The following is a 24040-nucleotide window of genomic DNA, read 5'->3' as shown; positions in this document are numbered from 1 at the left end:
TAGGAAATAAAAATATTAAGACTGTTAATACTAAAAATGTTTAGCTTCTCTCTACTGATCCTCTTGCTAGACCACAGAAAAATTAGTAAGAATGAACTTCTGCTACAGCATGTTGAATTAGAGGGACCCATTGGGGATCACACGAAACTTCCATCAGTCCCAAGGCGCATCCATGGTTTGTAGAACACTAGAGTGGTTATCTAGTGTCATCACCAGGTATTGACAAGCCTCTACCGATACATCTCAAACAGCTGAAAGAAGGCTTGGGACTGAAGAAAGACAAGGAACACCTTATCAAATCAGCAAGATTAAATTCAGGGAGCTTAGCAGAGATGAATCTTGAGAGGACCTGAAATACAGGAATGAGCCATTATCACAGGAATTAATGTTGGATTCCAGTTGGAAGACAGCAGAGACAGAAGAAAATCTCAAAATAATTTCAGTTCAAATTTCAACACAAACAAAACTCTTCCCAATATCCAGTTTCTCTTTAAGAAACTGAGCCCACCAACTGTAAACAGTCTAAAAACTGAGCTGGAGACAATTTCCCTAATTCATGGCACTGCAATCTAGCTCAGATCAAACTTCTTGTGTGTTTTGAATAGCTTGAAGTGAAGATTCCCATCCTTGCAACATAGAAAATCCAACAGCAACAAAACCCAACTCCGTGCTCCAAGGGTGGCATCTCACTCAGGCCATATTTGCCAGTGGAAATAACCAGAAGTGAAACTTGTGCCTCAGGGCCTGCATTCTGATACACACACACTCGCACACACTCACATTCTCTGGGTGCTTTCCTGGTGTTCCCATAGTAACTATTCAGGCACAACGAAGTGACATGACCTTCCAGTGCACACAGCCTTTAATTAAATCTGTTTGTCCTTGAACAGGCTGCTTTGCAGAGTATCTGACTTATCTAATTAACATCACTGCTCAGTTTGGGACCCAAGCAAACAAGGGGAAGGGAGAGGAACAGTTTTCTCTGTATCACACACTCTGCCAAGCCTTTGCTGCCATGTGAAGGGACAACAGACAAGGATGGCAATTATTAATAGAAACACAACTCACTTCTGAAGCCCACCTGCCCTTCCCACCTCCCCAGGGCCCCACAGCCAGAGGTAGTTCTAGGAAGCAGCTTTGCATGCACTTCAGTCACCACAGGCTTAAAAGTGCTCGGAAACACAATGCCAAGGGCAGAGGAACCAACTAAAGGTCAATGAACAAACTCAAGCACAGTAAAACACTACACATACAACAGCTTCTAAAGGCCATAGCTCAACTGTCCGTAAGAAAAGACCAGAAGGGCGATTTAGGCAGAAGATAGAAATCTACTGTTCAAGTGAGCCAACCTGAACCACCTTGGCAGACTGGCAAAGGAAAGGGAAAACAGTGAATAAAGACAGACCCAAATTCCAGTCCCAGTTGCTCCCACAGTACATGCCCGAGCCCTCCCCTACCTCTTCTTCTGCAGGTTATGCATTTTTTGAACATAGACCCAGAGCTCCAAGCCCACTGGCAGAAGGAAGCAGCGTGGCTGAGGTCTACTTGGAACAATTTTGCAGATGGGTCTCTCTAAGTTCACAGGCAGGATCTGGAGTTTTGAAGATGCTGATGGCATCTTCTTGTCCATAAAACATGCATTGTTTGCCAGTTTTCACTCCATCTGCTTGGGCAACATTACCAGTAAGTTGCTGGAATCTTGAACTTTGTTTATCTGGGACATTTCTTTTTCTCTCTGTATGCTGCCCTTGAAAGGGAAGGGGAAAGGAGCATTGCTTTTGTTTCCAGAAACCTGGAGAAAGTAATGTCCTCTTTCCTCTAAGAAATATAATATCCTTCGTCCACTGTTAGTTTCAGGTACCAGATAGGCGAGTTCACAGCTGAAATCCAGAAACAAGAGAGTGTCTTGATTCTTCACATATTTTCAGCGCTGCTCAAAGAAAGAGGGCCCCAGAAGAGTCCATGAGATGGCCAGAGTCAAAGGCAAGCAGTTCCTTCCTTTCCGAGTTGGTCTTTTCCCAAAGCACTTTGCCTCTATGGTCGCATCAGCTATTTCTGTTGGTGCCTCTTTGCTCCGAGAGCAGAAGGACTTCTGCTGCTACAAACCTCTCCTTGTTGTGTGAGGAGTTCAGGGTTTCTCCAAAAGAGGATCATCTTTGGGCAGGAAGCATACAATAGGTTGACAGGCTCCAAAGAGGCCTCATCCGTCTGCCACCCAGGAAGCTTTGCAGGTTCCAGAAATGATCTGAGCAGTTCTCAGACCGGGGAAAAGCAGGAGAAGGCAGATCCCACAGAGCACATCCCTGTCAATTTAAATAGGCTCCAAAACATCCCCATCTGAGAAGATACAGCCCTCTACCCCCCAGGTATTAAATTTCTCCTCTGCTGACACACAGGCAACATGCCTGGGCCTGCAGCACCTCAGCAAGCACCTACTATTCACGTCTTAATACCAGAAAAGAAGATTCAGTCCCTCCTGAGCCAGCAAATTACTGATGACAAGCTGAAGGTGCTGGGCTTGGCCATATGGTGTGGTTCAGAAGAGAGACACTGCAGAACACGAGCTGCTTTTCTTACATCCACAGCTAAGATGCTAGAGCTTATTAATGCAATTTCCCCACCACTCAATGTTTTAGCTAATGGCATGATATGTCCCTAGCTGTGGGTTTGAACAAAGACACAGGGAGGGAGGGATGCTCACTTGAAGCAGCCTCTGTTCATAAGCCTTGCCCTAAATCAGTGCAAACCACTCGTACAGATTTGCACGTTCCTCCAGATAGGCAGGATTTCCACGTATTGCCAGAAGTCACATCCCAGACTCCAGGCGCACCACAAGCAGCCTGGGCAGGTAAGAATAAAGTTTTGAAGACACCAGTTGTAATCTAGAAATGAGAGTAGTGCTGGTGTGTACAGCATCAGTTCCCAACTGGAGCTCTAAGCAAGACCCACAGCTCCTCCACACCTTGGGTCATGTACACAGCTGTAAAACAAAAATGAAGGTGGCTCCCAAAGCACTTTGAGATCCTTTTGCAAAAGGTACTTCAAGAAGGACAATATATGTGTTTAAGAAACAATAACGAAAAGAACAATTTTTTTTAAAAGCAGTAAGAGGCCAAAGATAAGTCCAATGTTTGGCCACAAATGAGTTAGGCAATCTGCACAGCATTCTGCCAGAGGAATGAGTGGCATAATGCTGGCAGATCGCTCTGCCCCTGTCAATGCGACAATTTCAAACCCAGGAACGGATGTTGCTTCTGACATTCATGAGGCTGAAAAGGGTCACCTTCCACTGTGCGGTGACAGGGATGAGAAAGTCTCTTCCAAATCCAACGCAGGGCAGGGCCACCTTCCCTCCTCCTTAACTTCTTCCTTAAAGGATAACTGAAGGCAGAAGGAGCCAAGAAGAACAGGAAGAGCAGATATTGCCTTTAACAATAAGATTTCCCAGGGTCATCCATCACTGTCAGATAGCAGCTAACGATGATCTGCGTCACAGATTGCCTTTTGGCTGCCTTGCCTTAAGAGCAAAAGTTTTCCTTACAGAAGCTGCGCTGGCAAAACACAAGGACTCTCACGCATCAAACGTTTTCAAGCAACACAGCAATATGGAGAAGGCAGTGAGGGTCCCAGGAGCGCTGGGGATGCCAAGAACACTGCCAAGAAACAAAGCAAACAGCACAAGGTGTTATCAGTGCCATTAACAATGATCACCATGACTGCTGTCAGAACAGCAGTATAATTAGGACTTGGGTAATGACACAGGTCCCCAGAGGGTTAACACAACTCATAACGTGTGTTCAGAAGCTTGGAGCTAGTCAGACCTCCCAACACCCCACCCTCCCCCAAATCTTTGCACCTCCCTTGCCAAATTTTCCAAGAAAATAACACTGCATAGACAACATCACACTTGTCCTCCCTCTGCTAGGCTGGAAAACAACAGTGCAGACAGCCTTTAGCCAGAGCTATTCTGCAGGATCACGAGCTATGCGCTGACCTGAAGCTCAGGGCTGCTGCAGCTCCTGCAGCCCAGGAGATACAGCCACAGAAGCTGGAGTAGGACATCCCACCTCTCAGGTCTGCATCTCAGCCCCACAACTGCTCCAGACAGGTGGAAAGAGAGGAGACCATACAGCGTCCAGCAATTAAACTTGTCTTACACATTCAGGGCTGATTTGTTTCGACTGTCTTGCTGCTGACAACAAGTCTATCAAGCTACATAGAAAATAATCACGTCACAAGACAGAGCTAGGAGCCAGTTGTCTGCTGCCTTAAATACTGTAAATCTCACAGGGCAGGACAACGTCTTCCTGCTTGAAAGGTAAAACTGCCTTAAAAAAAAATATATTTATAGGTATTTGATTCATATTAGTGGGGGTGATTGCAAAACTCATTCCCAATCGGAGCTGCTGTAGTTCTACAGTCAAGAATAAAACTCAAGCTTTTAGACAGGAGATAAGGCAGAAAAAACCCCACTAAAACCACCAACAGTAGTAAAAAACATCATTACTATATCTATTGGTATGAATTAATGAGGCAATAGATTTTAGCATCTTAGTTGCAATCTGATTGAATTTTATACAAAAATGAATGTAATTTCAGAGCACTGATGACAGTGGCAATTAAATATTTTTTTCAATCAAAAAGGGATCAAGTTTATCAGGTGTTCAGTGTAAATGTATATTCACTGGCTTAACTAACTAAATATGCATTTAAATAATTAACTGGCAGCACATCCTCAAAGAAAGTAATCAAGCTAGGAATTATTCCCCTTTAGTAATTTCCTTTCCCAGCCTTCGCACAGCTCCTGTACATGAAAAGCAGCCGATGACTGACCCGCCAGGTAACACAGCCAGGTAGGGGCTGCTCGAACTGCCCAGGACACGACGGAGGGGGCTCACATCCCACACAACCAGCTCACACTGCTCCTGTGCCAAAGCCCACGCTGCGCTGGACAAAGGGTCTGACTATTTTCATGGGCTTCCCTACAAGAGGAAAGTTATCGCAGATCCTCCTGATGCACAGCCCGAATTTATTCATAGTGAATTTATACCTCTTTAGCCTTGGGCCAGCTCTGCAAGCTGGACTAGACTGCTCTTCTCTGCCTGGGGCGCTCTCACAATGAGATTCAATTCAGATAGTTTCTCTCTGGCTACTCTGCCCCAGGCAGGGTCCTTGCTCCTCATCAAGCGATGCTTTCCTCACAACAGGCTGGGACTCACGTCATCATATCATCAGCATATACACAGCTGCCTCTCTCCCTCTCACTTGCTCCCAAATCATGAGCTCCCATCTCCAAGAAGAAAATCTCATTACTAGCTCTTAAGTACATGTGCTTGCAACTTCATACCATTAAATATCATCACATTGCCATGACACCAGACCTATCAATCATTCAGTTCCTCCTATTCAATACTCATTCTCCCCTGCACTGCTCACATCTCTGTATTGTCAACGCACCCATTAGCAACCTGCTCTGTTTTGCAGGGAGGGCACTAATGAAAATACTCAGTTAGCTCACTCCGGAGACCAGTTCTTGGGCAATACGGCCAGCAATGCCTCTCCACCCTGCCAACAGCTCTCCTCGCAGCACGGCCCCTCGCTTCCCACCCACGTTGCACCCAAGCGCTAATCCTCTCCTGACAAGCAGTTTCCCCACACGGCACCATATCAAACACAGGCTGGCAGGGAAGGGCGACAAACAAATCAAGATATGCATGAAATAAGCTTGACTCAAACTACTTTTGGTAGTTTGAAACCAGCACACAGAAGCTGGTTTCCCTCCGGTCAATGGAGGGCAGAACCTCTGGGGCACTTTGACCTGCACGTCACCTTATTAGTGAGGGGAAGAAAACAGAACTTTTTTTTGTTTGGAGAGGAAAGGCCAAAGATGAAACACTGAATGCTGTACCCAGTCCTTCCCAGCTTCTGAATTAACTCCAAGTGTCTGGGCTGGTTTCCTTCACATCTCCTGAAGCACGTGAGGTGTTGCAGAGGCAGCTCTGTGCCACCAGCACATCTGGAGGGGAAAAGGTTTCCACTTCATACACTTTCACTAGTAGTAGTATTGCAGTGAGTCCTTTCAGTGACCCCCGAACTGAAAATAATATAATATATATACACACACTTTCTGCTGCTTGAGAAGTGTTTGTTCAAGCTGGAGCTCCAGGGAGTACCAAGATGAAGCAATTTTCACTGCAGTCTTTTGATAAGGGCATGAAGCAGAAAATCCAGAGGGGAAAACTACAGGGAGTTCTGGAAGCCGCTAGGTCTGTGCACTGGCTCCAGATTTCCTCTTCCACTCGCTGATGGTAGCATCAGTGCTCAATAGTAGTCATTTCAGTTAATTGCTAGCTACCATTAGCTGCAGAGTACTTACAAGGGATTCAATTCCACTGCATATTTGCTAATAAATACCAAATGACAGTGAGGAAGACAGCTGTATTTAGTTGCATTTACCCTCTTATTAGCAGAGCTGAATTAGTCCCCATTTCAATTCATAATGTCTCCAACAAGCTGCGTCACTGTCAGAAATTCAAATTCAAACTCCCCATTGCCTGCTTGCAATGCAAAAGTCATCCAGCACTCCCCTGCTCACACAACTGCCTTGTGGCTGCACACAACTCTCCATTGGACCAAGGGCCGAGCAGAACAACTACCTCTGTGGCTTTGATCCATGGGGATGGCGAGAACTGAAGGCAGACGGCAGTTATTTACTGTTTTAGCAGCATTTTGTGAAGCAACTTATGATGCTGAACTGGTATGCATAGCAACTTTTCAACCTAAGGACCACAAAATATTTTGCAAAGGTGTGAGGGCAGCTATTACCCCATTTTGCAAAAAGGAAGCTAAAATACAGCAAGACATAACTTGCCCACAGTGAATCAGCTGTAGAGAATGGAAAGGAACCAGGAGCCCTGGCTCCCAGCACCTCTGCCACGTCCTCCCTTGCAAGCACCCAGTGAACTGCTCAAACTAGAGCTGCTCTGTCGGGGATGAGGTACAGCATTTTCCACCCAGGCAAGGATGCTCACACAGCTCGTGCCACCAGCTCAACATGATGCCAAACAATCACTGAAGATTTAACCCTGCCCAAAGAGATGCCCCCAACTCCAGGAGCTTAAGATACTCATGACCTCTAGAAACCCATTCTGCACATGGAAGGATTAGACTCTCGATAAATTATACACTGGTAATAATTATCTTGAATCCACATACCAAATCCTTCCCACAAATACAGCTTAATCCATAGCAAGAACAGAGAACACAATGAATTTTTTCTGTGTCATCTGAGGAGTGAAACCTCTAAAAGGCAATGAGCACAAATTTAAGCCTTTGTGCTCCAAAATTACTCAAATATCAAAGGATCATGATGGGATGTAATTAACTTTCAGCATTTGAGAAAGCTCAGATGGGATTAAGGTGCAAATGTGAATTTCATCTCATCCTGGTTAACAGTTCACCTGATGCCCAGTTTCAAAGCACTTGAATTATAAGATGCAAATACCTTCCAAGTTTAAGGAAATGATGATTAAGGAGATGCTAATCTGAAAATTAATTCATAAAAACATGTTCTGACTCCTGAATAAAAAAAAAATAAATCCACCAAACATATGAACTGATCAAGATGCCTCAGAAGAGGGACTGTGCAGGAGAACTCACTTTCAAGAAGAGTGAGAAGGAAACCTTCTGAAAAGCCTGGAACATAATCTCTTTGCATGGGTATAAATCCAACCACCACCACCTGCCATTTGAGCTAAAGGAAGATAAGTGTAGAGGTCAACAGCACTAGCTTGCCAAATGCTAGTGGACTAGTGATGCTCTCATCTGAGGATGCTCTTATCTGAGGATGCTCTTTCCTTCCCAGGAGGCACAAAGGAGGATGCTCAATCTGTGCTGTCAGTAGACCCTTAACTGCAGACCACAGTCAAAGGTAACAGCTGTAACATCGGAGATCTGCCACGCAGAGTAGCAAACAAGCCAGTCCCTGCATCAGGATGATTTTTTAGGCATTCAGATTTTGTCACTGAAGATACTTGAAATGAACTCGGTGATTTCAGCACAATTAGGGAAACTTCCTGAATTTTCCAAGGGCGTTTTGCCTTCTTGTACAATCCTAGTGCCTTCAGTGAAACTAATCCATCACACTGCAATAAAACAACACTCTTGGGATGATTTCACCAGAAGTGAAGTGCTATTTCCTTCAGTCACTTCCAGAAACCAGAGGGCAAGAGAGGACATGCAGTCTGAATGGCTTTTCATTATAACATTACTTTGGCAACTAGGTCAACACATCCTCTCACTAAAATATATGCTGTGATTTAAATCAGCATTCTCTTCCTGCTACAAAATACATTGGGTTACAATTACAATATACATTAGAAAAACAAATAGTCAGTTTATCAACAGCTATACAATGAAAACAACCAATTTATTCATTACCTATTTTATTTATGCTATTCAATTTCTGTTACCCACCAAAATACAGAGGCTCATTCATGCCAAACCTGTTACGGAAAATGGCTGGATTCTGGTTTGGGGGATTATCTTTCCAAATTCAGAAGCACTGTAAATGAGACAAGAGAAGTCCAGACTCGGATACCTCTTCTCTACAACTGCCCCACACCTGCCTCCCACAGACACACAGCAGGGGCTCAGCAGCCAGCTCCCACGGGGGCAGCCTGGACCCCTGCCCAGAATGAGAGGACACTGCCTGGCCCCTCCTGTCCTCCATCAGAGACAGGGATGAGTCCTCATGGACCATAGAGGAGCTACAACACAGCGGTGCCAGCTCAGGTTAGACACAGTGAGTGTGCAGCCTAAGACTGAAGCTATGAGACAGCTTTGACTGCAAGGCAGCACAGCCTCCCCCCAACTTCTGCCCCCGGATCCTGCCACCCCCCCACACCTGCAGGGTCAAGCTCAGCACCACAAACACCACCCAGCACAATTGTTTCAGTTGTGCTGCACAATTGCACAGGCTGAGGGGCCTTACAAGATTTCCCTTCCTGCACACCCAGACTACTTTTCTAAAGTCAAGTCTTGTTCTCCCAGAAATGCAGAGGCCACCGGCCCAAGTCTTTTCTCAGTTCAAGCTGCCTGGAAACCTCCCCAACTGCAGCCCTCCCTTCTTCCTCTCTCAACCTGCCAATTGCTCCTGCCTTGGAGCTTAGACTCGCAGCAGGAAAACAACTGCATATTGAAAAGATGCTGCACAGTCCAGGCAACACTGAGGACTGTATTACGGTTAACCCGTCCAGACAAAGGAAGATGCCTCTGCCTGTCCCAGGCACCCAGCCCCTTGCCCCCTCTGCACACACGGCCTCATCCCAACCCTCCCCTGCTCCTGCCCAGTGCCAGCAGAGAGGCTGCATGCACTCCCTGCACGCTGCCTCTCTCCTACCCACATACCCATGCAAACCCCTGATCCATGCTCAGGGCACAGCAAACAGACGGTCATCATAATGCAGGGTAAAAGGCAACGATGACAAAGTTCACACTGTGGTTTCTCCACTGACTCCTCAGCAACCTACAGCAAATTTGGTTCTGTTCCCTTCCTGTCTCATCTGCTTCCCTTCAGCCCCAAGCCAAGTATTTCAGTCCAAGAGTGAGAGGGGCCTTTGGGATTTATCTGAAAACACACACCCCAGATCTCATGCTCCTGGGCCATCCAGGCTTCGAGCCAGGGAGATGCTGAGCGATCACAACTCGCCAAGAGATTGCTCAGGATGCTCTGCACCAACACTCACACTTGAAAGGGATTTGGATGTGATCTTAGTGATGGAAACAGCATGAACTTGGCCCTCCTTTACTTTCTGCAGAACTCATAGAAAAGCAATTGGCAGGAACCAAGTGATCAAGTCCAGCAAATCCAAACAAGCAGCAACTCCTTTTACAAACTTCTGCTTGGCAAAGCCAGTAAAGAGGGCGACATCAAGCCAGAGCACGCCAGCAAGAGCTCATGATAGATCCTCCCTCGGTGATTACAGTCCTCTGTGCCCAAACCAAGGAAAGCCACAAAGGCAGACAGACATGGTGGTTCTCCGAGGTCACAAAAAAGCAGGTGGGCAGAGCTCACATCCGGGCTGGAAGCAACACCAGACACTAGGAGAGATTTTTCATTGGAAAAGCTGTAGCAGAGCAGGTTACACCAGTTCTACATTATTTTTCTGCAGCTGTCTTATGCTCTGAGGGCTGTTAAAAGAATTGTCGTGCTCTCCCTGAAAGTTTCAGGGGTGCTAAAAATCAGAAATCAGCCCAGACGCACACATGCATTTAGAAGGCTGCCTTGGCAAACAGGGCAAGAGCTCAGACGCAGGACACTGCTATTCTCCCTGGCTGTTGCACAGCCTCTGGATTTTGTAAAGATAATGTTCAACATCTGTCTGAAAAATCAGGAAACAGAGGCTCCCCAAGAGCTCAGACATCAGCCAGCGGTCCTCAGCATCTCTACAGTTTTTGCAGCTCCTCCGTGCAAACCCAGACTCAGCAGAATGGCAGCAAAAGCGCTTTTGGGTTCTTCATGGCACTACGGAAAAATCTACGTGTGCCATCACATTAATCTGCAAACCTATAAATCAGAGTGTGGCAGGATTCCCAGAAGGCCAGGCCATCGCCTCACAGCGACACAGCTCGCGTGTAAGGTGAGAATTATGCTCTGCTTTGCTAATCTGAGGAGAACAGACCCACTGTCTAGCACTGTGCAGCGCAGTCTGTGGCGGGTGTCTGCTGCCTCTGCAGGGAACCCTGGAGCTCCAGCATCCTGCAAGCTGGTTTCACGTCTTCCAAAGGACAGTGTGGCTTAGTCCTCCACCGCATTTTCCCAAATTTTTAGCACTTTTGTGCTAGTATAGCTCCACAAATAACATCTACCCTGGAAACGCTTGGCACCACTGCACTGAACGTCTGCATGAATTGAGTGCACAGAGGCAAGTCCCCGCTCCTCCCCAACACAGCATCACGTCAGGTTTTGGTCCGACACTGTGGTATTCAATCATACATGTAAATAACAGGCAAGTATATATCACTGAGTTTGCCATATAGATCAAAGCACGGTACCTCTTTGCATCTGTGAAATGGACTCTGGTCCTGTCCTTCCATAAGAGGAATTTGTATAAACATCATGTTTCTTACAAAGTCTTCCTAGATACAGCAAGAACACTAATACTATCCCTAATACTTTTCTCATTGCTATCACAAAATCATGAGTTAATCCATAAAATGATTTGCTTTTTAAGCGAATTGCAAAACTTATTATGAAAAAAGTAACAAAATTATGTTCTTTTATAGGTTTCTTGGAATTGAGGTTTTGGTAAGGGGTAAAAAAGGGTGAAGCATCAGATTTTTAAGCTTTTCTATGCCAAAAAGCCGCCTCTGTTTTCTTCACAAAGTGGGTAAAAGCCTGCAGCACATCCAACTCCAGCAAAATATCCTAGACTCCTTCCAAACCTCAGCATTTCTCCCCCCAGCCTGACACAACAGTTACTGCTATGCCACAGCAGATGCTCTCCCATCCCTAGGACACCAGGTGAGGCTTGTGGTCCAGCTGACAGCAAGAGCAGATCCACCCTCAGCTTACCAGATGTTCTGCCTGGTACATAGCGCTGTAAATAGCAGCAGCCAGCCCCACAGCTGTACCGCACCTACAGCCATCCCTGCTGGGTTAGAGACAGAACCAAATACCCTTTGGAAAGGGGACACGACACCCTCTCCAAATCAAGCTTCCTAAGGCCATGTCCTTTATGGCTTTAACTTCCGATTCCTTTTTTTCTTTCCTCCACCCTCTATATTTCTTTCTCACCCTCACCTTCCCTGCTGCTGCAGTCCTCCTTGGCGTGGCAAGTATTTGTTACTGCACATGTAGAAAGGAAAGTTTAATGTTATAGCACGTATCACCTGCCTGATGGAAATATGCAGTTAAGGAGACAAAACAAGCAGGAATGGATAGTGGAGATCTCTCCACAGACCTATTTTAGGTTTAGGTTAGCTCCTTGTTGAACCTCAGAGGTATTGCAATGGCTTTATACAGAACACAGGCTGCTCTGTAGCACTGAAAAGAATTCGCTGCTCCCCTCCTCCCCTAGACTGGTGAAAGAAGGGAAGATATAGCATCAGGGTTATACACATGCCCAAATCAAGGGAGTTCATTTATCCTGACTACTGAATAATGCATATCTTCAGAAAAAAAAATTCTGTTCCTGCATAGAGACATCATCATTTAGCAGTGAAAGAAAGACATGGCACAACAGCAGGCTGCACGGAGAAACGCACTTCAGGAGCACAGGCAGCAGTGACAGGGAGGACAAGACAGGTGACAAGACAGCTCCTTACCTTAACCCGTAAAAGTGGCGAGCTGTGGAAGCTGCTGACACGCAGGAACAACACTGCTTCCATACAGATTTAGTGTGATGGAGAAGCCTGACTGTTTTAATCCAGGGCATTATGGAGTGGTTGCATTTGTGCTACACAAACAGCCCCTACAAGCCTTTCAGGAGCAGTTACATCCTCCAACACACATGGCTTTAATTGGGAATGCTTTTTTTAATTTTAATTCCAGTCACATGTTTTGAGCTGTTACTTTTCTCTCCTCTGTGTGTGCATATAGATAGATATATTTTTACGTCTCCTGTCTGCGTGCCATGTTAGCCTCAGGCAACCAGCTCTGCGAGCGAGCGTCAGCCTTGACAAATGACTCAGTTCTCCTTTGGAGCCAGGTCTGTAAAGCATCTCCTTCCTTCCCTTCCTAAGGCTGCTGTTAGCACGGCCACCCTGAGAAGGTGAGCTCTGCCCTCTGCACATGGGCTTGGAGCTTCACCGAGCACAGCTGGAGTCTGACCCTGCTCCAGCCAACCGGAAAAACCTCCCACTGATCAGACCCTCACCCAGGGGCCTTCAGAGATATTTCCACCACAGGAGAATGTCATTTTGTTCAGTGGGGGGAGCCCGGCGCAGGGCACACAACAGTTTGCTCACTCCTCATCCTTGTGTCACTGCATATTTGGCTTTAAAATAGGGTCAGGGAAGGTTCTGGATGCTGGGGCCAGGACCAGTCGGGCCACAGAGAGCACAGACCATGTAATGGAGGACACCTGCTCACTCATCAGCCCTGCAGCAGGACAGAGCCACAGCACACGGTCCCGGCGCTCCTTCCTGCGGACATACGGCATGGCAGGACACCTCTACTGGAGGCCTGTGTCTCAGACACCCGTGCAGCTTTCACAGGCTTTTTCCACTGCTGATCTCACACAACTCTCTGCAAAACGCTCACTCAGTGGCACGACTGATAACAACTTTCTGCCAAACACGGTGATGCCAAAGAACGGCTTTATTGAAGGAAATGTACATTTTGCAGAGTGAGTTTTCCTTTTCTTCCAGAACAACAGAGGAAACAGTGGGCATTTTCAACCATTTCATTGTTACCTCCTTAGACACCTGAACACGTTGTCAAAGCTCCCTGTCGAACACGATCTTCTCGCAAAGCCTGTGGTATCTGCTAGCGTGCTTTTGCTGTTTGTGCTCCCAGCAGCGCACATGAAAGGGATGAACGCAGATAACACGACAGCCTCCCTTTCTCCAGTGGCTTTACCCAGGAAAGCACCAAACCACAGACTTCAATCAACCAACTAGTTCATGCTTGCAGTTTCCTGGATTACAGCCCTGATGGAAGCAATTGATACAAGAGCTGGCCAAGGGCCGTAGCCTTAAAATTCTGGGTGCGTCACAGTGAACTTGGGTGTTTTATTATTTAGACCTGTGCAGGAGCTCAGACACTTGGCTGAATTCAGAGGCCAGGAAATGCCTCGAGGCACACGTGGAGTCTCACGACTCCAGGACATTTATCTGCGTTTATGTATATAAGCGCCTGTTCACTTATCAGGAGATGTTGGCGCATGGGTTTCCCAAGGAAGCTACTCCTTGCTGAAATGAGAAGGGCTTATTTGCCAGAAAGGAAAGAGAAACACACATTGCTTACGATGATATTGTCATTTGTTGGTGGTTTATATTCCTGCCTTCATGCTGCAGAAAGGTTGGCCAGTGAACAAGTCAAATCTAATGGCCTCTGTTTCGCAGCAAGATACAATCCCCAATGCCATTTTCTCAATACAGATTTCTTGCAGACAGTTGCTAAAAAAGGGGCTGTTTTCTGACGCAGTCTCAGCTGTGATATGATAACTACAAGAGCATAGCCAGAGTACAGTAACTACAGGACCCTCCTCAGAGCACTGGCAGCCACTGCCCAACCCAAAAGCTTCCTGCCCAACTGTAGGAATTGAGACGTGTGTTTTTCTCTCTCCATCTTTCACCATGCCCCAAAGACAACCACCCCTCAAGGCAGGGCACCCAGGAACTCCACTCAGTTCTTACGTGATTTAACTTGCAGGCAATTTTCTTACAGGGAACATTTTTCTGTGTCCCTCTCTCCCTTTTTTAAATTAACTGCTCTCATCTCAAAGCCTGAGAGACAAATAACTACACAGAATCACAAGTGCCTGAGCACTCTTAACAACTCGGGGGTGTTCTCCTGCTTTCTTCAAGGTAATACCTGGACTTGGGCTCTTCATGATGACCAGGCCCTCGGCCACCAAGGCTGCTCCTTTTCCTCTCCCAGGGCCTCTGGTTTGCAGTGTTCCCACCGCATTTGCAAGGCACACCTTGTAAACGGGCAGAGCCTGGTATTTAATTCACCAGCTGGTAACTTCCTTCTAAACAACTTTTTGCTCCCTCCCATATTAAGCAGAACAGCAGAACCATTGTAATATCTTGCAATGCAAGTGCTGCACTGCCCTGCACGGTTCAGTAAAAGATGAAGCCAAGGTCTGCAATTCACAATTAACCTCACTGTGACGTGGGTAAGGAAGCGCTAAAGGGAAGGAGTGGGAGTCAGGACATTCAGCTCCCAGCTTTGCCACCTATGTTCTCTTTCACCCTGAGGACTATACAGTTTCTCACCCTTGAAAACAGGAACAATATTTCCCAGAAAGGCTGCAATAAAATACTGATGTTTACAAGTACTCTGAAACCCTGGAACGGATATAACCCTTCCAGGATCCACTCAGTCTGGCGCAGCAGCATGGGACAATAGGTAGTACTGTAATACAAGCCATGAATAACAGTAATTAACAAATAGCCCCAGAGAGATGAACATTAATTGGCACTTTCTAGCTCTCCTCAGGCATGAATGGATACTCCACAGATGGAGTGCACAAAGAACAACTTCATCTCTGCAGCATGGTTCACAGGAGAAATTTGCCCCACAGCTGATTCGCACTCAAGTGGCTCCAAGCCAGAGCACGGGAAATCATAGCAATTTACACCAAAGTGCCCAGGGAGGTACCGCCAGCTAAGCCCCTGTGCACTGTATGGGGCAAACGCTCAGAAAAGGCACCTGCTGTGATACCTAGCAAAGAGCAAATATAGCCCCGTGGCCTGCAAAATCACAGGAGCATCAAGAAAATCATGGAACCATATAACCTGGCAAAGCCATTTCGTACAGCAAACCCTCCATTTTTCCTGTAAATATCCACAGCTTTTTTTAATCAAGGCATGGAGAAACTCCACCACACACACATGGACCACTTGCCTATCCCAGCGACATGCTGGAGCTTCCCCTCAGGAACTCAATGTAACTATTAATTATTTCTGTTGCCACACCACTTGCAAGCCCCATGACAAAGCCAGTCTCGCTGTGCTGTCTGCTGCAATCCTACAGCAGAAGTCATTCCTCAACAGGCTAGATAGAGCAGACAAGCATGAGCAAGGCTGCAAATCAAATAACTTGCCCTGGGTCTCATCATGGATCAGCAGCTGGACTCGTGTCCACAGCAAGCTCTGCACAGCGTCCAGGAGAGGCTCAGACGCGCAGCATTTCGCTTTCGCACAAGCCGTCTCTCTCTGCTCCCTGGCAGCCAGAGCGCGGGAGGGAAACAGAGCTGGGTCCCCAGGGCAGGAAAGAAGCCCCGTCGCACAGTGTGCGTTCACAGCTGCTTCCCAGGAGCATCACGCAGCCGTCATTTTCTGCAGCTCAGAGAGCAAACTGCATATATCAACTGATGGCACTAAGTTTTATCCATACATTTTTAAAAGCAGCTTCCAAGACAAAACATCTGCTCTCAGGTGGAGCCAGGGCTCAACATGAAATGGCTTCTATACCGAGTTATGTTATACTAACAACATAGGTGTTTTTCCCCATTTTAAATCCATTTTCTTAGTCCTTCTCCTGCAGCATCTGGAGGAAAAGTGCATTAGCCCCAAACTCCCAGAGAAGAGCCCCTCTAGCTGCTCCAGAGGGTGGAAATGCAAAGGGTAACAGGAAAGCACAAGGGAAGACAAGACAATCCAATATCTTTCATTCAAAATTCCTTCAGGTTTAGCAGCTGCACAGAGCTACTGACTCACAGCAGAAGATGAAGCTTCTTTAGATATATCATGTCTAATCTCAGAATCAGAAAGGAAAGACCTGCAGTTCCAGTGCCTGTCATCCTTGGGCAAAACCTCTTACTGAAAGAAAACTGGGAATAGCAGAAAGTTTTTAAGCTGTTTATTTCCACCCTGAAGGTAGTGATCAGATAGTAGCGCTGCCTTCTAAGTAATTCATCCAGGGTTTGTGCTGCTGCCCCGATGTCTAGGGTCTTGCAGAGGGGTCTTTTTATTACTTTCACTGAAACACAGAAGAGCAATCAGGTATCAATGAGATACTGCAGCACATGCTTGCTCCCCCTTTCCCAGGCTTCCATGGGCCAGGGATCAGTCAGGCACTCGCAGGATCAGGCCATTACACTGGTTTGGGTTTTGGCTACCCACTTTGAGGGCTGTCAGCCCAATGCCTTAGATTCAGTTCTAAAAAGAGCCTGTATTTGCTCCACTCCCAGTGGGAGCTGAGGCCACAGCTATTGCCCTCACCAGCCCTGTCATTTTATCCCGGGAAAAGTTAGTTAAGTCAGTTAAGTACAGGGTTGTACTGCAAATTGCTCATTTAATATTGCCCTTGAAACTGCACTGTAATGATAAATTTTCACTTCCTTCCCCAGGTAGTTGCATAACATTGCTGGGCATTGTTTAGAGAGCTGCTGCACGCCAAGCCAGAGAGAGGCAGCTGGCATCCCTTTCCCTTTCCCCTTCTCCTCACCAACCACCGGCAGGGCTGTTACCTTTCTGGTTGTGGGGGTTTGGGGTTTTTTTTTCTTCTTTCTTTTTTTACACTCTATCAGCTTACTACATGAAACAACAGATAGATGTGGCTCTGAATGCAAGTAGCCTTCCAACAAGATTATATATATATATTATTATAAATCCAATGTCTGGGACACTCTCCTCACTGTACTGGAAGAGGAGAATGCCATCTGAGCTATGCAGCCTGCTCCTGTCTCCTTCACCCAGGTATTTCTAGTCTCCCATCACCTCCCAAGTCTCTGCTATCATCACCAGAGCAGTCACGGTTCAGCTGAAGAGAGGAATGGCCACAAAGGAATTTTAAAATCACTCTTCCATAACAAATCAATTTCCCAGCCTTCATAAAGAGTTTTCATCCTTTGGTGTAATAGACACTGCTCCTCTAACTTACTTTGAAAATAAAGGCAGCAGATCCCTAATTAGTTACATCCAGCAGGAAAACAGAAATTAATTACACACAAGATTATGATGTGGCATAAGCAAATCATGCTGCAGACACCAGCCAGAGCTCTGACAAGACCTGGATCCAGCAAGAGCCAGAATGAGACCCACCACCCATGGAGACAACTAAATTGCAATACCATGATCCAACCACAATCCAGTGGTAAGAAGTCCTTGCTACCACCACAAACCCCAAGGACTTTCTCTGTTCTTAAGCCTACCCCAGCCAGGCCCCCACCAATCTCCTGGTTATGGGACACTGGCTGGAAAGGGTTCCTTTCTCCCTTGTTAGCCACGAGCTCTTTCAGATACTTTCCCAGGAGGGATGCATCTGATGCATCCCTAACACAACGGCTAGCAAAAGGCACCTCAGTAGCTAGTCACGGAGCACTGGGTAGCACGGCTCACTGACCCTTCCCAGCTGGGATGCTGTCTGTGAAGGACGAAAGCCTGCCTCGCTTCCAGACACAGCTCTCCATTCAGTTAGGCCCTGGGGTGACCAAATAGAGCGTTACCGTTCAACTCACAGGGAACTGGCTTCAAGAGGTGCCCTCAGGCCACGCACGAGTCATTAAGCTTATGTGACTTCACTTGACACAGCAGCAAACATGATATAACCCACATACATGTGGCCAATGCACAAAGTTCTCTTTCTAGTCTGCTTGGCAGAAATGCCTTGTACAACGTGAAGTATTCTGGGATAAAGAATCCAGAGGGCCAGCTCTCACCCCAGGAGCATGAGGCACGACAAGCAGGAGGTCTGGCATAACTTGAGTCAGTGAATTGCAAGTCAGCACAGGGAAAAAGCAGCGTATCATCAACTTGACTTACGCGTGCACGTACAAGTCAAATTAACACCCTGAAGACAACAATTGTTTGTATTGCAGCAGCACCTAGAGGTCAAAAGTAAGATGAGGATCACGCTGTGCTAGGCACTGCACAGGTACAAAGCACATCCCCATGCCATTTAACACAGAGACCAAAGGGAGAAGGGAAAGAGGGCTTCTCTCCCTGCATCCCACAAGGTGAAACACAGAAGAACCATAAAGGATGCCCAAGGTCCTGGGGAAACCGGCAACAAAGCCAGACACTGATTCCCAGCCCGATGTCTGCCCGGCAAGGGTCCCTGTCCCTGCTGTGGTGGAGACTAAATGTTCCGCTTGGCTCCACGTTGTGATGACCACATTACTTGCAAATGCTGAAACTACAAGTTGTTCAAAATGTCCCAAAACAGATGTCAACAAAACCAATACTTCATGCTAAGCTATCATATAATTTCTGCTCAGGCCACCTATTATGCAGCACAGCTATTTTAGAAATGTTTGTCCTGTTTTTCACATCCTTCTGCCTAACAGAGGCTGACTGTGTAGCCCTACAAAAGAAAAATTGTAATCTTTTAGAAACCTCTAAAAGAGCATTCCCAAATGTAATAAGCAATTTCAAGTTTGATCTGTGGAGTAAGGAGAGACAAAAAAGGGTCATTCCCAGCTGTCTAGTGGTGCAGGACATCACATTTTCACTGTGATGCCCACTAGCCCCCACTTCACAAGCCTGCCCAGCCAGGACAGACCACTTACAGTCACAGCACTCATGACACTGTCATTTTCAGCAGGAAAATCCTTACCTGGAGACAAGAGGACAGCTGTGACAATTTGGAACATCAGAATAGGGAGATGGGGGAAATCTGCCAGGAAGTCAAAGATACAAACAGCAGGTAAAATAGCTGGCAAGGTCAAACAGGTTAAAATCACGTAAACATTGTATTTTCTGTGTAGGTCCTGCTTATACAACCGATGTCACCTGCACCAACTCCAAGTATATTTATAAGGCAAAGACGTACAAGTAGTTACTTCCCATCCATCCAGAGCTACCCTAGGCATCAGCACCCAGGCACTCAGCTGGCTGCTCAGGTGAGGTGTGCTCCCTCTCCAGAACTCTGCCACCACCCCAGCTATTTCCAGGGTCTGCAATAGCTGCTACCGCAGTGGTTCAGAGGTATCTTTAGCAAGTTCAAAGGGATCCCTTCACCTAAGCCCTTTCCCCAGTCTCACAGGACAAGCTAATCATACTCATCCTCTGCCATCCTCCTGTGAGCCAACAACTCTCCAACCCTCAGGCTCAGAGGATTTATAGCAAGGCACAAAGCTCTGTCACCACATGGCTGCTCAAATCCAGCCCAAGTCAATACAGAGCCAGTAGTTGTCACCAGAAGGCTCATTCACTTGAGTAGTCAGTAAAATTCCTAATGAACACCAAAACTAGCACTGCTCAGGTGGTGCTAATTTTCACCTCTGAGGCAGATACAATTAAATACCACCTCTTAGAAAGAAGGTAAATATTTTGTATCTTAAAAGAAAGTAATATGCAACTGTTTTTTTTCTTTTGAATGAACACAAGGCAACACTGCTTTTACTATTATATAAAAGTCCAGACTTCCAAAGTTTTGAAAGTTTACAAGCACTAGCAGCTAGAAAGCAATCAGAATATTTCATAGTGTTGTGATCCCTTGGATACATGCAAAATGAACAGGAACTGTTCCAGTCGTGGACTTTCTTCCCAATTTGCTTCACAATCACCAGTTTATTCTACCTTAACCCCCGTGCTGAGTTGTGCCCTCTGTTGCTGCCTTCCATGTCAGGAGGCCAACAATTCTTCCATCTCGGTTTTCCCATCAGAAGAGGAGAAAGTTCCCTTCTCTAGAAAGATCCATGGTGCTCAGAGTGCGCTCTAATTGCCCAATGTGCATTCAGGTCAGGTACCCACTGTAGTGACATTAATGAGCAAGAGGGAGACTGTTTACAACACAATCAAGAGAAGTTAGTAAACATTAGAGCCACCAGCTCTATTGAAAATATGTAGCACTGCAAGAGAACACTGAGCAAGGGAAGGGAAAACGAGGAACAAGACATGCTTTTATTGGAGTTTTCATGTCAGATTTATACATTTCTGGTCTGATTGCAGCATTATCTAATGTTCTTTCTGTGTGGGATCAATTATGCATCCGTGATGTCAATGCAGTACAGCAACAGTTTCCACAGAACATGCCCATGCCTCACTCCCAGCCTTGAAAATCTCCAGTGAGGCCTTTTAAAAGCAAAGGGCCAACCACATCCAGTGGTCCTCTCCGGACCCTGGTGGACCGGTCCCCAGCACGACTGTAACATACACACTCTCAGGAACCACAGTCCAGAGGAATCATTTGATGGGCTTGGTGTTGCCTACGTGGTCAAAGTCAGCCAGCCAGCACAAAAAGGTGGGATCATACCTGCAGCAGCAGAGAAGAGCAGGACACCTGCTGCAAGCAGGGATTTCACAGCTTCAACAGCCCAAATTCTATCCAATAAAATCCTCAGCTGAAGTGGATGCATTTAAATTAGTACCAGATCCAAACCCCATGGAAGGTAAAGCATTATTAGCTCAGGCTCATGTAATACTTGCTCAATTCAAGTTTGCAGAACATGATCAGAGCTCAACATTTCCAACAAGCCCCACCAGAGATCCTACATTCAATACCAGGAGCTGGCCACCGCAGACGCATCAGCCTTGGAGAGACTCACAACTGCTCAACTGCTTCCAAAGCCCTGTAATTTCAACAAGTCTCCCCCTTGAGACCAACAGTTCCGCTGTAGCAACAGCGATTAAATAAATGGCATCAGAAATGTTGGCAAGAGCTGACGTAAAGAACTGCACAGGACCTCTTTTCCAAAAACGCATACTGTGTATTATTGCTGTAGCAGAGATACTCCTGACTTTGGCCTCTCTAAATAGAAGAGTTTGGCCCAGTTAGCACACAGATTGCCTGCTGTGAGCACAACAAAACAGAAGAGATGCCTTCGTTGAGGATGGGTTGAATTTAAGGAAATACCAAGGGATGTAGTAAAATGAACAAACACTTTCATTTCTTTGTGACATGCTTCCTTCCGTCCCATCCTTCTTCCTAGAAGGAATTTACCTTCCCCAGCACCCCCAGATAAGGGGTCTGGCACTCCCTGTCTGTGCAGGCACCTTCTGCAGTGTACCTTCTTACTCCTGAGCTACTGCTCCCAGGCAAAAAAACAACCAACCAAACAAAAAACTACAAGCAAAACAAACACACTGAGAAAGATGTTGAGACCAGTGATTATGGCTTTACCACCTGAACACCTATCACCCTAGATATGCCCACTGATTGGAGTTTGGAGTCATTTATTTCAAGCTAGAAGTTTCTACACTTTGATACAAGCAAAGTTAAGTTACAACTCCAGTTAACAGTGCAGTAAAAACAGAGGCTCCATTGACATGTACTGTCCAGGCCTGCAGAGGAAGCCAGAATTGCATAACAGCGATTTTTAACAGCACAACCCCTGCCAGAGCCACCCAGACTAAGCCACAGAGAGGTGCTTCCCACTTCGCTTCTATTCTCTCTTCACTAAACAGCTGGTAGCAGCATGAACTGTGCTGGACAGGCACACGTTAGCGGTACGCAGCCCCTCACTAGGATTTCCTTCACAAAAGTGGCTAAAGTCTATTCCCCAAAAAGTGAAAAATAGAAAGAAAAACATCCAGGCTGATTAAAAGCCAGTGTGTTTCTCTGCAGCTCTAGCTCCGCTGGAGTAGGCAGACCAATGGCTTTAACTCTGCATTCTTTTAATTTTCCTAGGAGTTGCTATATAATACAACAAAAACAAGAAACACCTGCTGTTCTAATGAACCAATACTCATTAGACAACCCACTAGCTGCCATGCTAATTATTGCAAAGCATGCAAAGAGAATTGATGAAAAGCTATAGTATTGCACATACTTCAAGCATTTTTTTTCTCTCTAGTCCAAATACTGCATTACCTCCACTTCTGACTGCTAGAGGAGAAATAAAACACAATGAGGATGAACAGCATCAACAACAACATTCCAAGCAATGCCATAAGGCCTCAAATTGACTCCAGTTTACACTTTTTTAGTTTTGATCTAAATGAAACGAATGGGCAAGATACAGTATTTTCATGAACGCCAGACAGCCTGAAGCTATTTTTTTCCAGGCTTGTGTGAATTCCTGTAGCACTCAATTTTAAAGCTGAGACTTAAAGTCTCTGCAGTGCAATCAAGAGCCTCCCATACAAATGCCCAGCACTGACGAGGTTTCAGCATCGGCCTCCTTAAACGAGGGAGCTGATCGCTCCAGGCTAGTGCCATGGAAAACCAGTTTCCCTCTCAGCAACCTAAGCACCCACCATCCTAGAGGCGAAGCAAGAGCTGCCCCATAGAGGAAACACCACCTCCTTCCCCCCTGTCTTCTCTCACTCTACTCTTGCTGGGTTCCAAGGCGTGCAACAGCTTCTCACTTCCCATGGATGAGCGCTCCCTCCCCTCCCCGGAAAACTCGCGGCCGCCAGCTCCCCCCGGCTCCGCTCCCTCCCTCCCGGCGAGGGGCCCCGGGCTCTGCGGGGCGCAGAGCTGCCCGCGGCGGCGGGCGCAGCTCCGGGGCCAGCCGGGAGGGTCCGGAGCCGAGTTCCCCCGCGGCCGAGCGCCCTCCCCGGCCCCGCTCACCTCGAGTAGAGCCGGCGGGCGGCGGAGCGCGGGCTGTCCCCGCCGGGCAGGCACGCCATGGGCGCCGGCCCCGCCGAGCCGCCCGCCGCAGCGGAGGCAGGCACGGCTGCAGCCCGGCACCGGGCAGCGGAGTATGGCAGCGGCGGGAAGTGATGCACCGAGCAAAGAAACTCGCGGGCAGGCCCCTCCTCCGGCTGATGTCAGCCCCGCGGCGGGCAGCGGCCCTTCCTCCTCCGCCCGGCCCGCCGTGCTCGGCGCTGCCGCCTGCCTCGGGGCCGCGGTTCCCGCCCGCCTGCGCTCGGGCGGCCCGCGGTGGGACGGGGGGGAAGAGCGGGGCTGAGCACCCGGGCAGGGCACCCCGCTGCCCGGGGCTGCCATCAGCCCTGCACCCGAGACACAGTGCAGCAGATGTTGCAGCAGGGTGGGTTACGCTTGTGCCGTGTATTTAACATCACATTGCAGTGCCTGCACGCTTACCTTCAGAGCTACCACAGCAGGGAAAGACAGAGCCACAGCAGCATCATACACACACAGCAAGGTGCAGACACCATACCTGCATGTTAACACAAGCATGTTGGCATAGCATCAGTGATTTCTGACCCACACCATATGTAGCCACTTAATTCCATGATAAGAAGTCTCTGGGCTTCACCTAGCCTAAGCCCTTTTGTCCTCAAAAGTAAATGCCTACACCTGAAGGCAGTTAGGACGAGCAGCAGAGAGCAGGACCAGGCACAGCTGTGTACCTTACCTGAGTCAGAAGGGCTATGCCACAGAGGCCCATGCCCTCCCAGTAGGTCTGCACAAGCAGACTCGGCCACAAAGCAAAGTCTGGCTGCTATCTTTAGTAACGAGGAATCCACCAGGAAAAGGAATGTTTCCCTTTGGTCTGCAGCAGCTTGCTTTCTG

At 47.2% G+C, this 24040-nt stretch overlaps 1 protein-coding gene across 1 annotated transcript in view; it reads right to left on the bottom strand.

Annotated features, from left to right (window-relative positions):
• The window catches only part of GPSM1 (G protein signaling modulator 1), an 81066-nt gene extending 57796 nt beyond the window's left edge, over nt 1-23270 (bottom strand). Inside the window, exon 1 of the mRNA XM_054849256.1 lies at nt 23132-23270. Within this exon, the coding sequence (XP_054705231.1) occupies nt 23132-23190 (59 nt within the window). The 5' untranslated portion in view covers nt 23191-23270. The remainder of the gene's footprint in view (nt 1-23131) is intronic.
• Nucleotides 23271-24040: the final 770 nt, after the last annotated feature.

This window comes from Grus americana, chromosome 20 (genome assembly GCF_028858705.1).
Source record: "Grus americana isolate bGruAme1 chromosome 20, bGruAme1.mat, whole genome shotgun sequence".
NCBI lineage: Eukaryota > Metazoa > Chordata > Aves > Gruiformes > Gruidae > Grus > Grus americana.
Note: the sequence above shows the minus strand (reverse complement) of the source record. Positions and strands in the feature narration are given on the sequence as shown.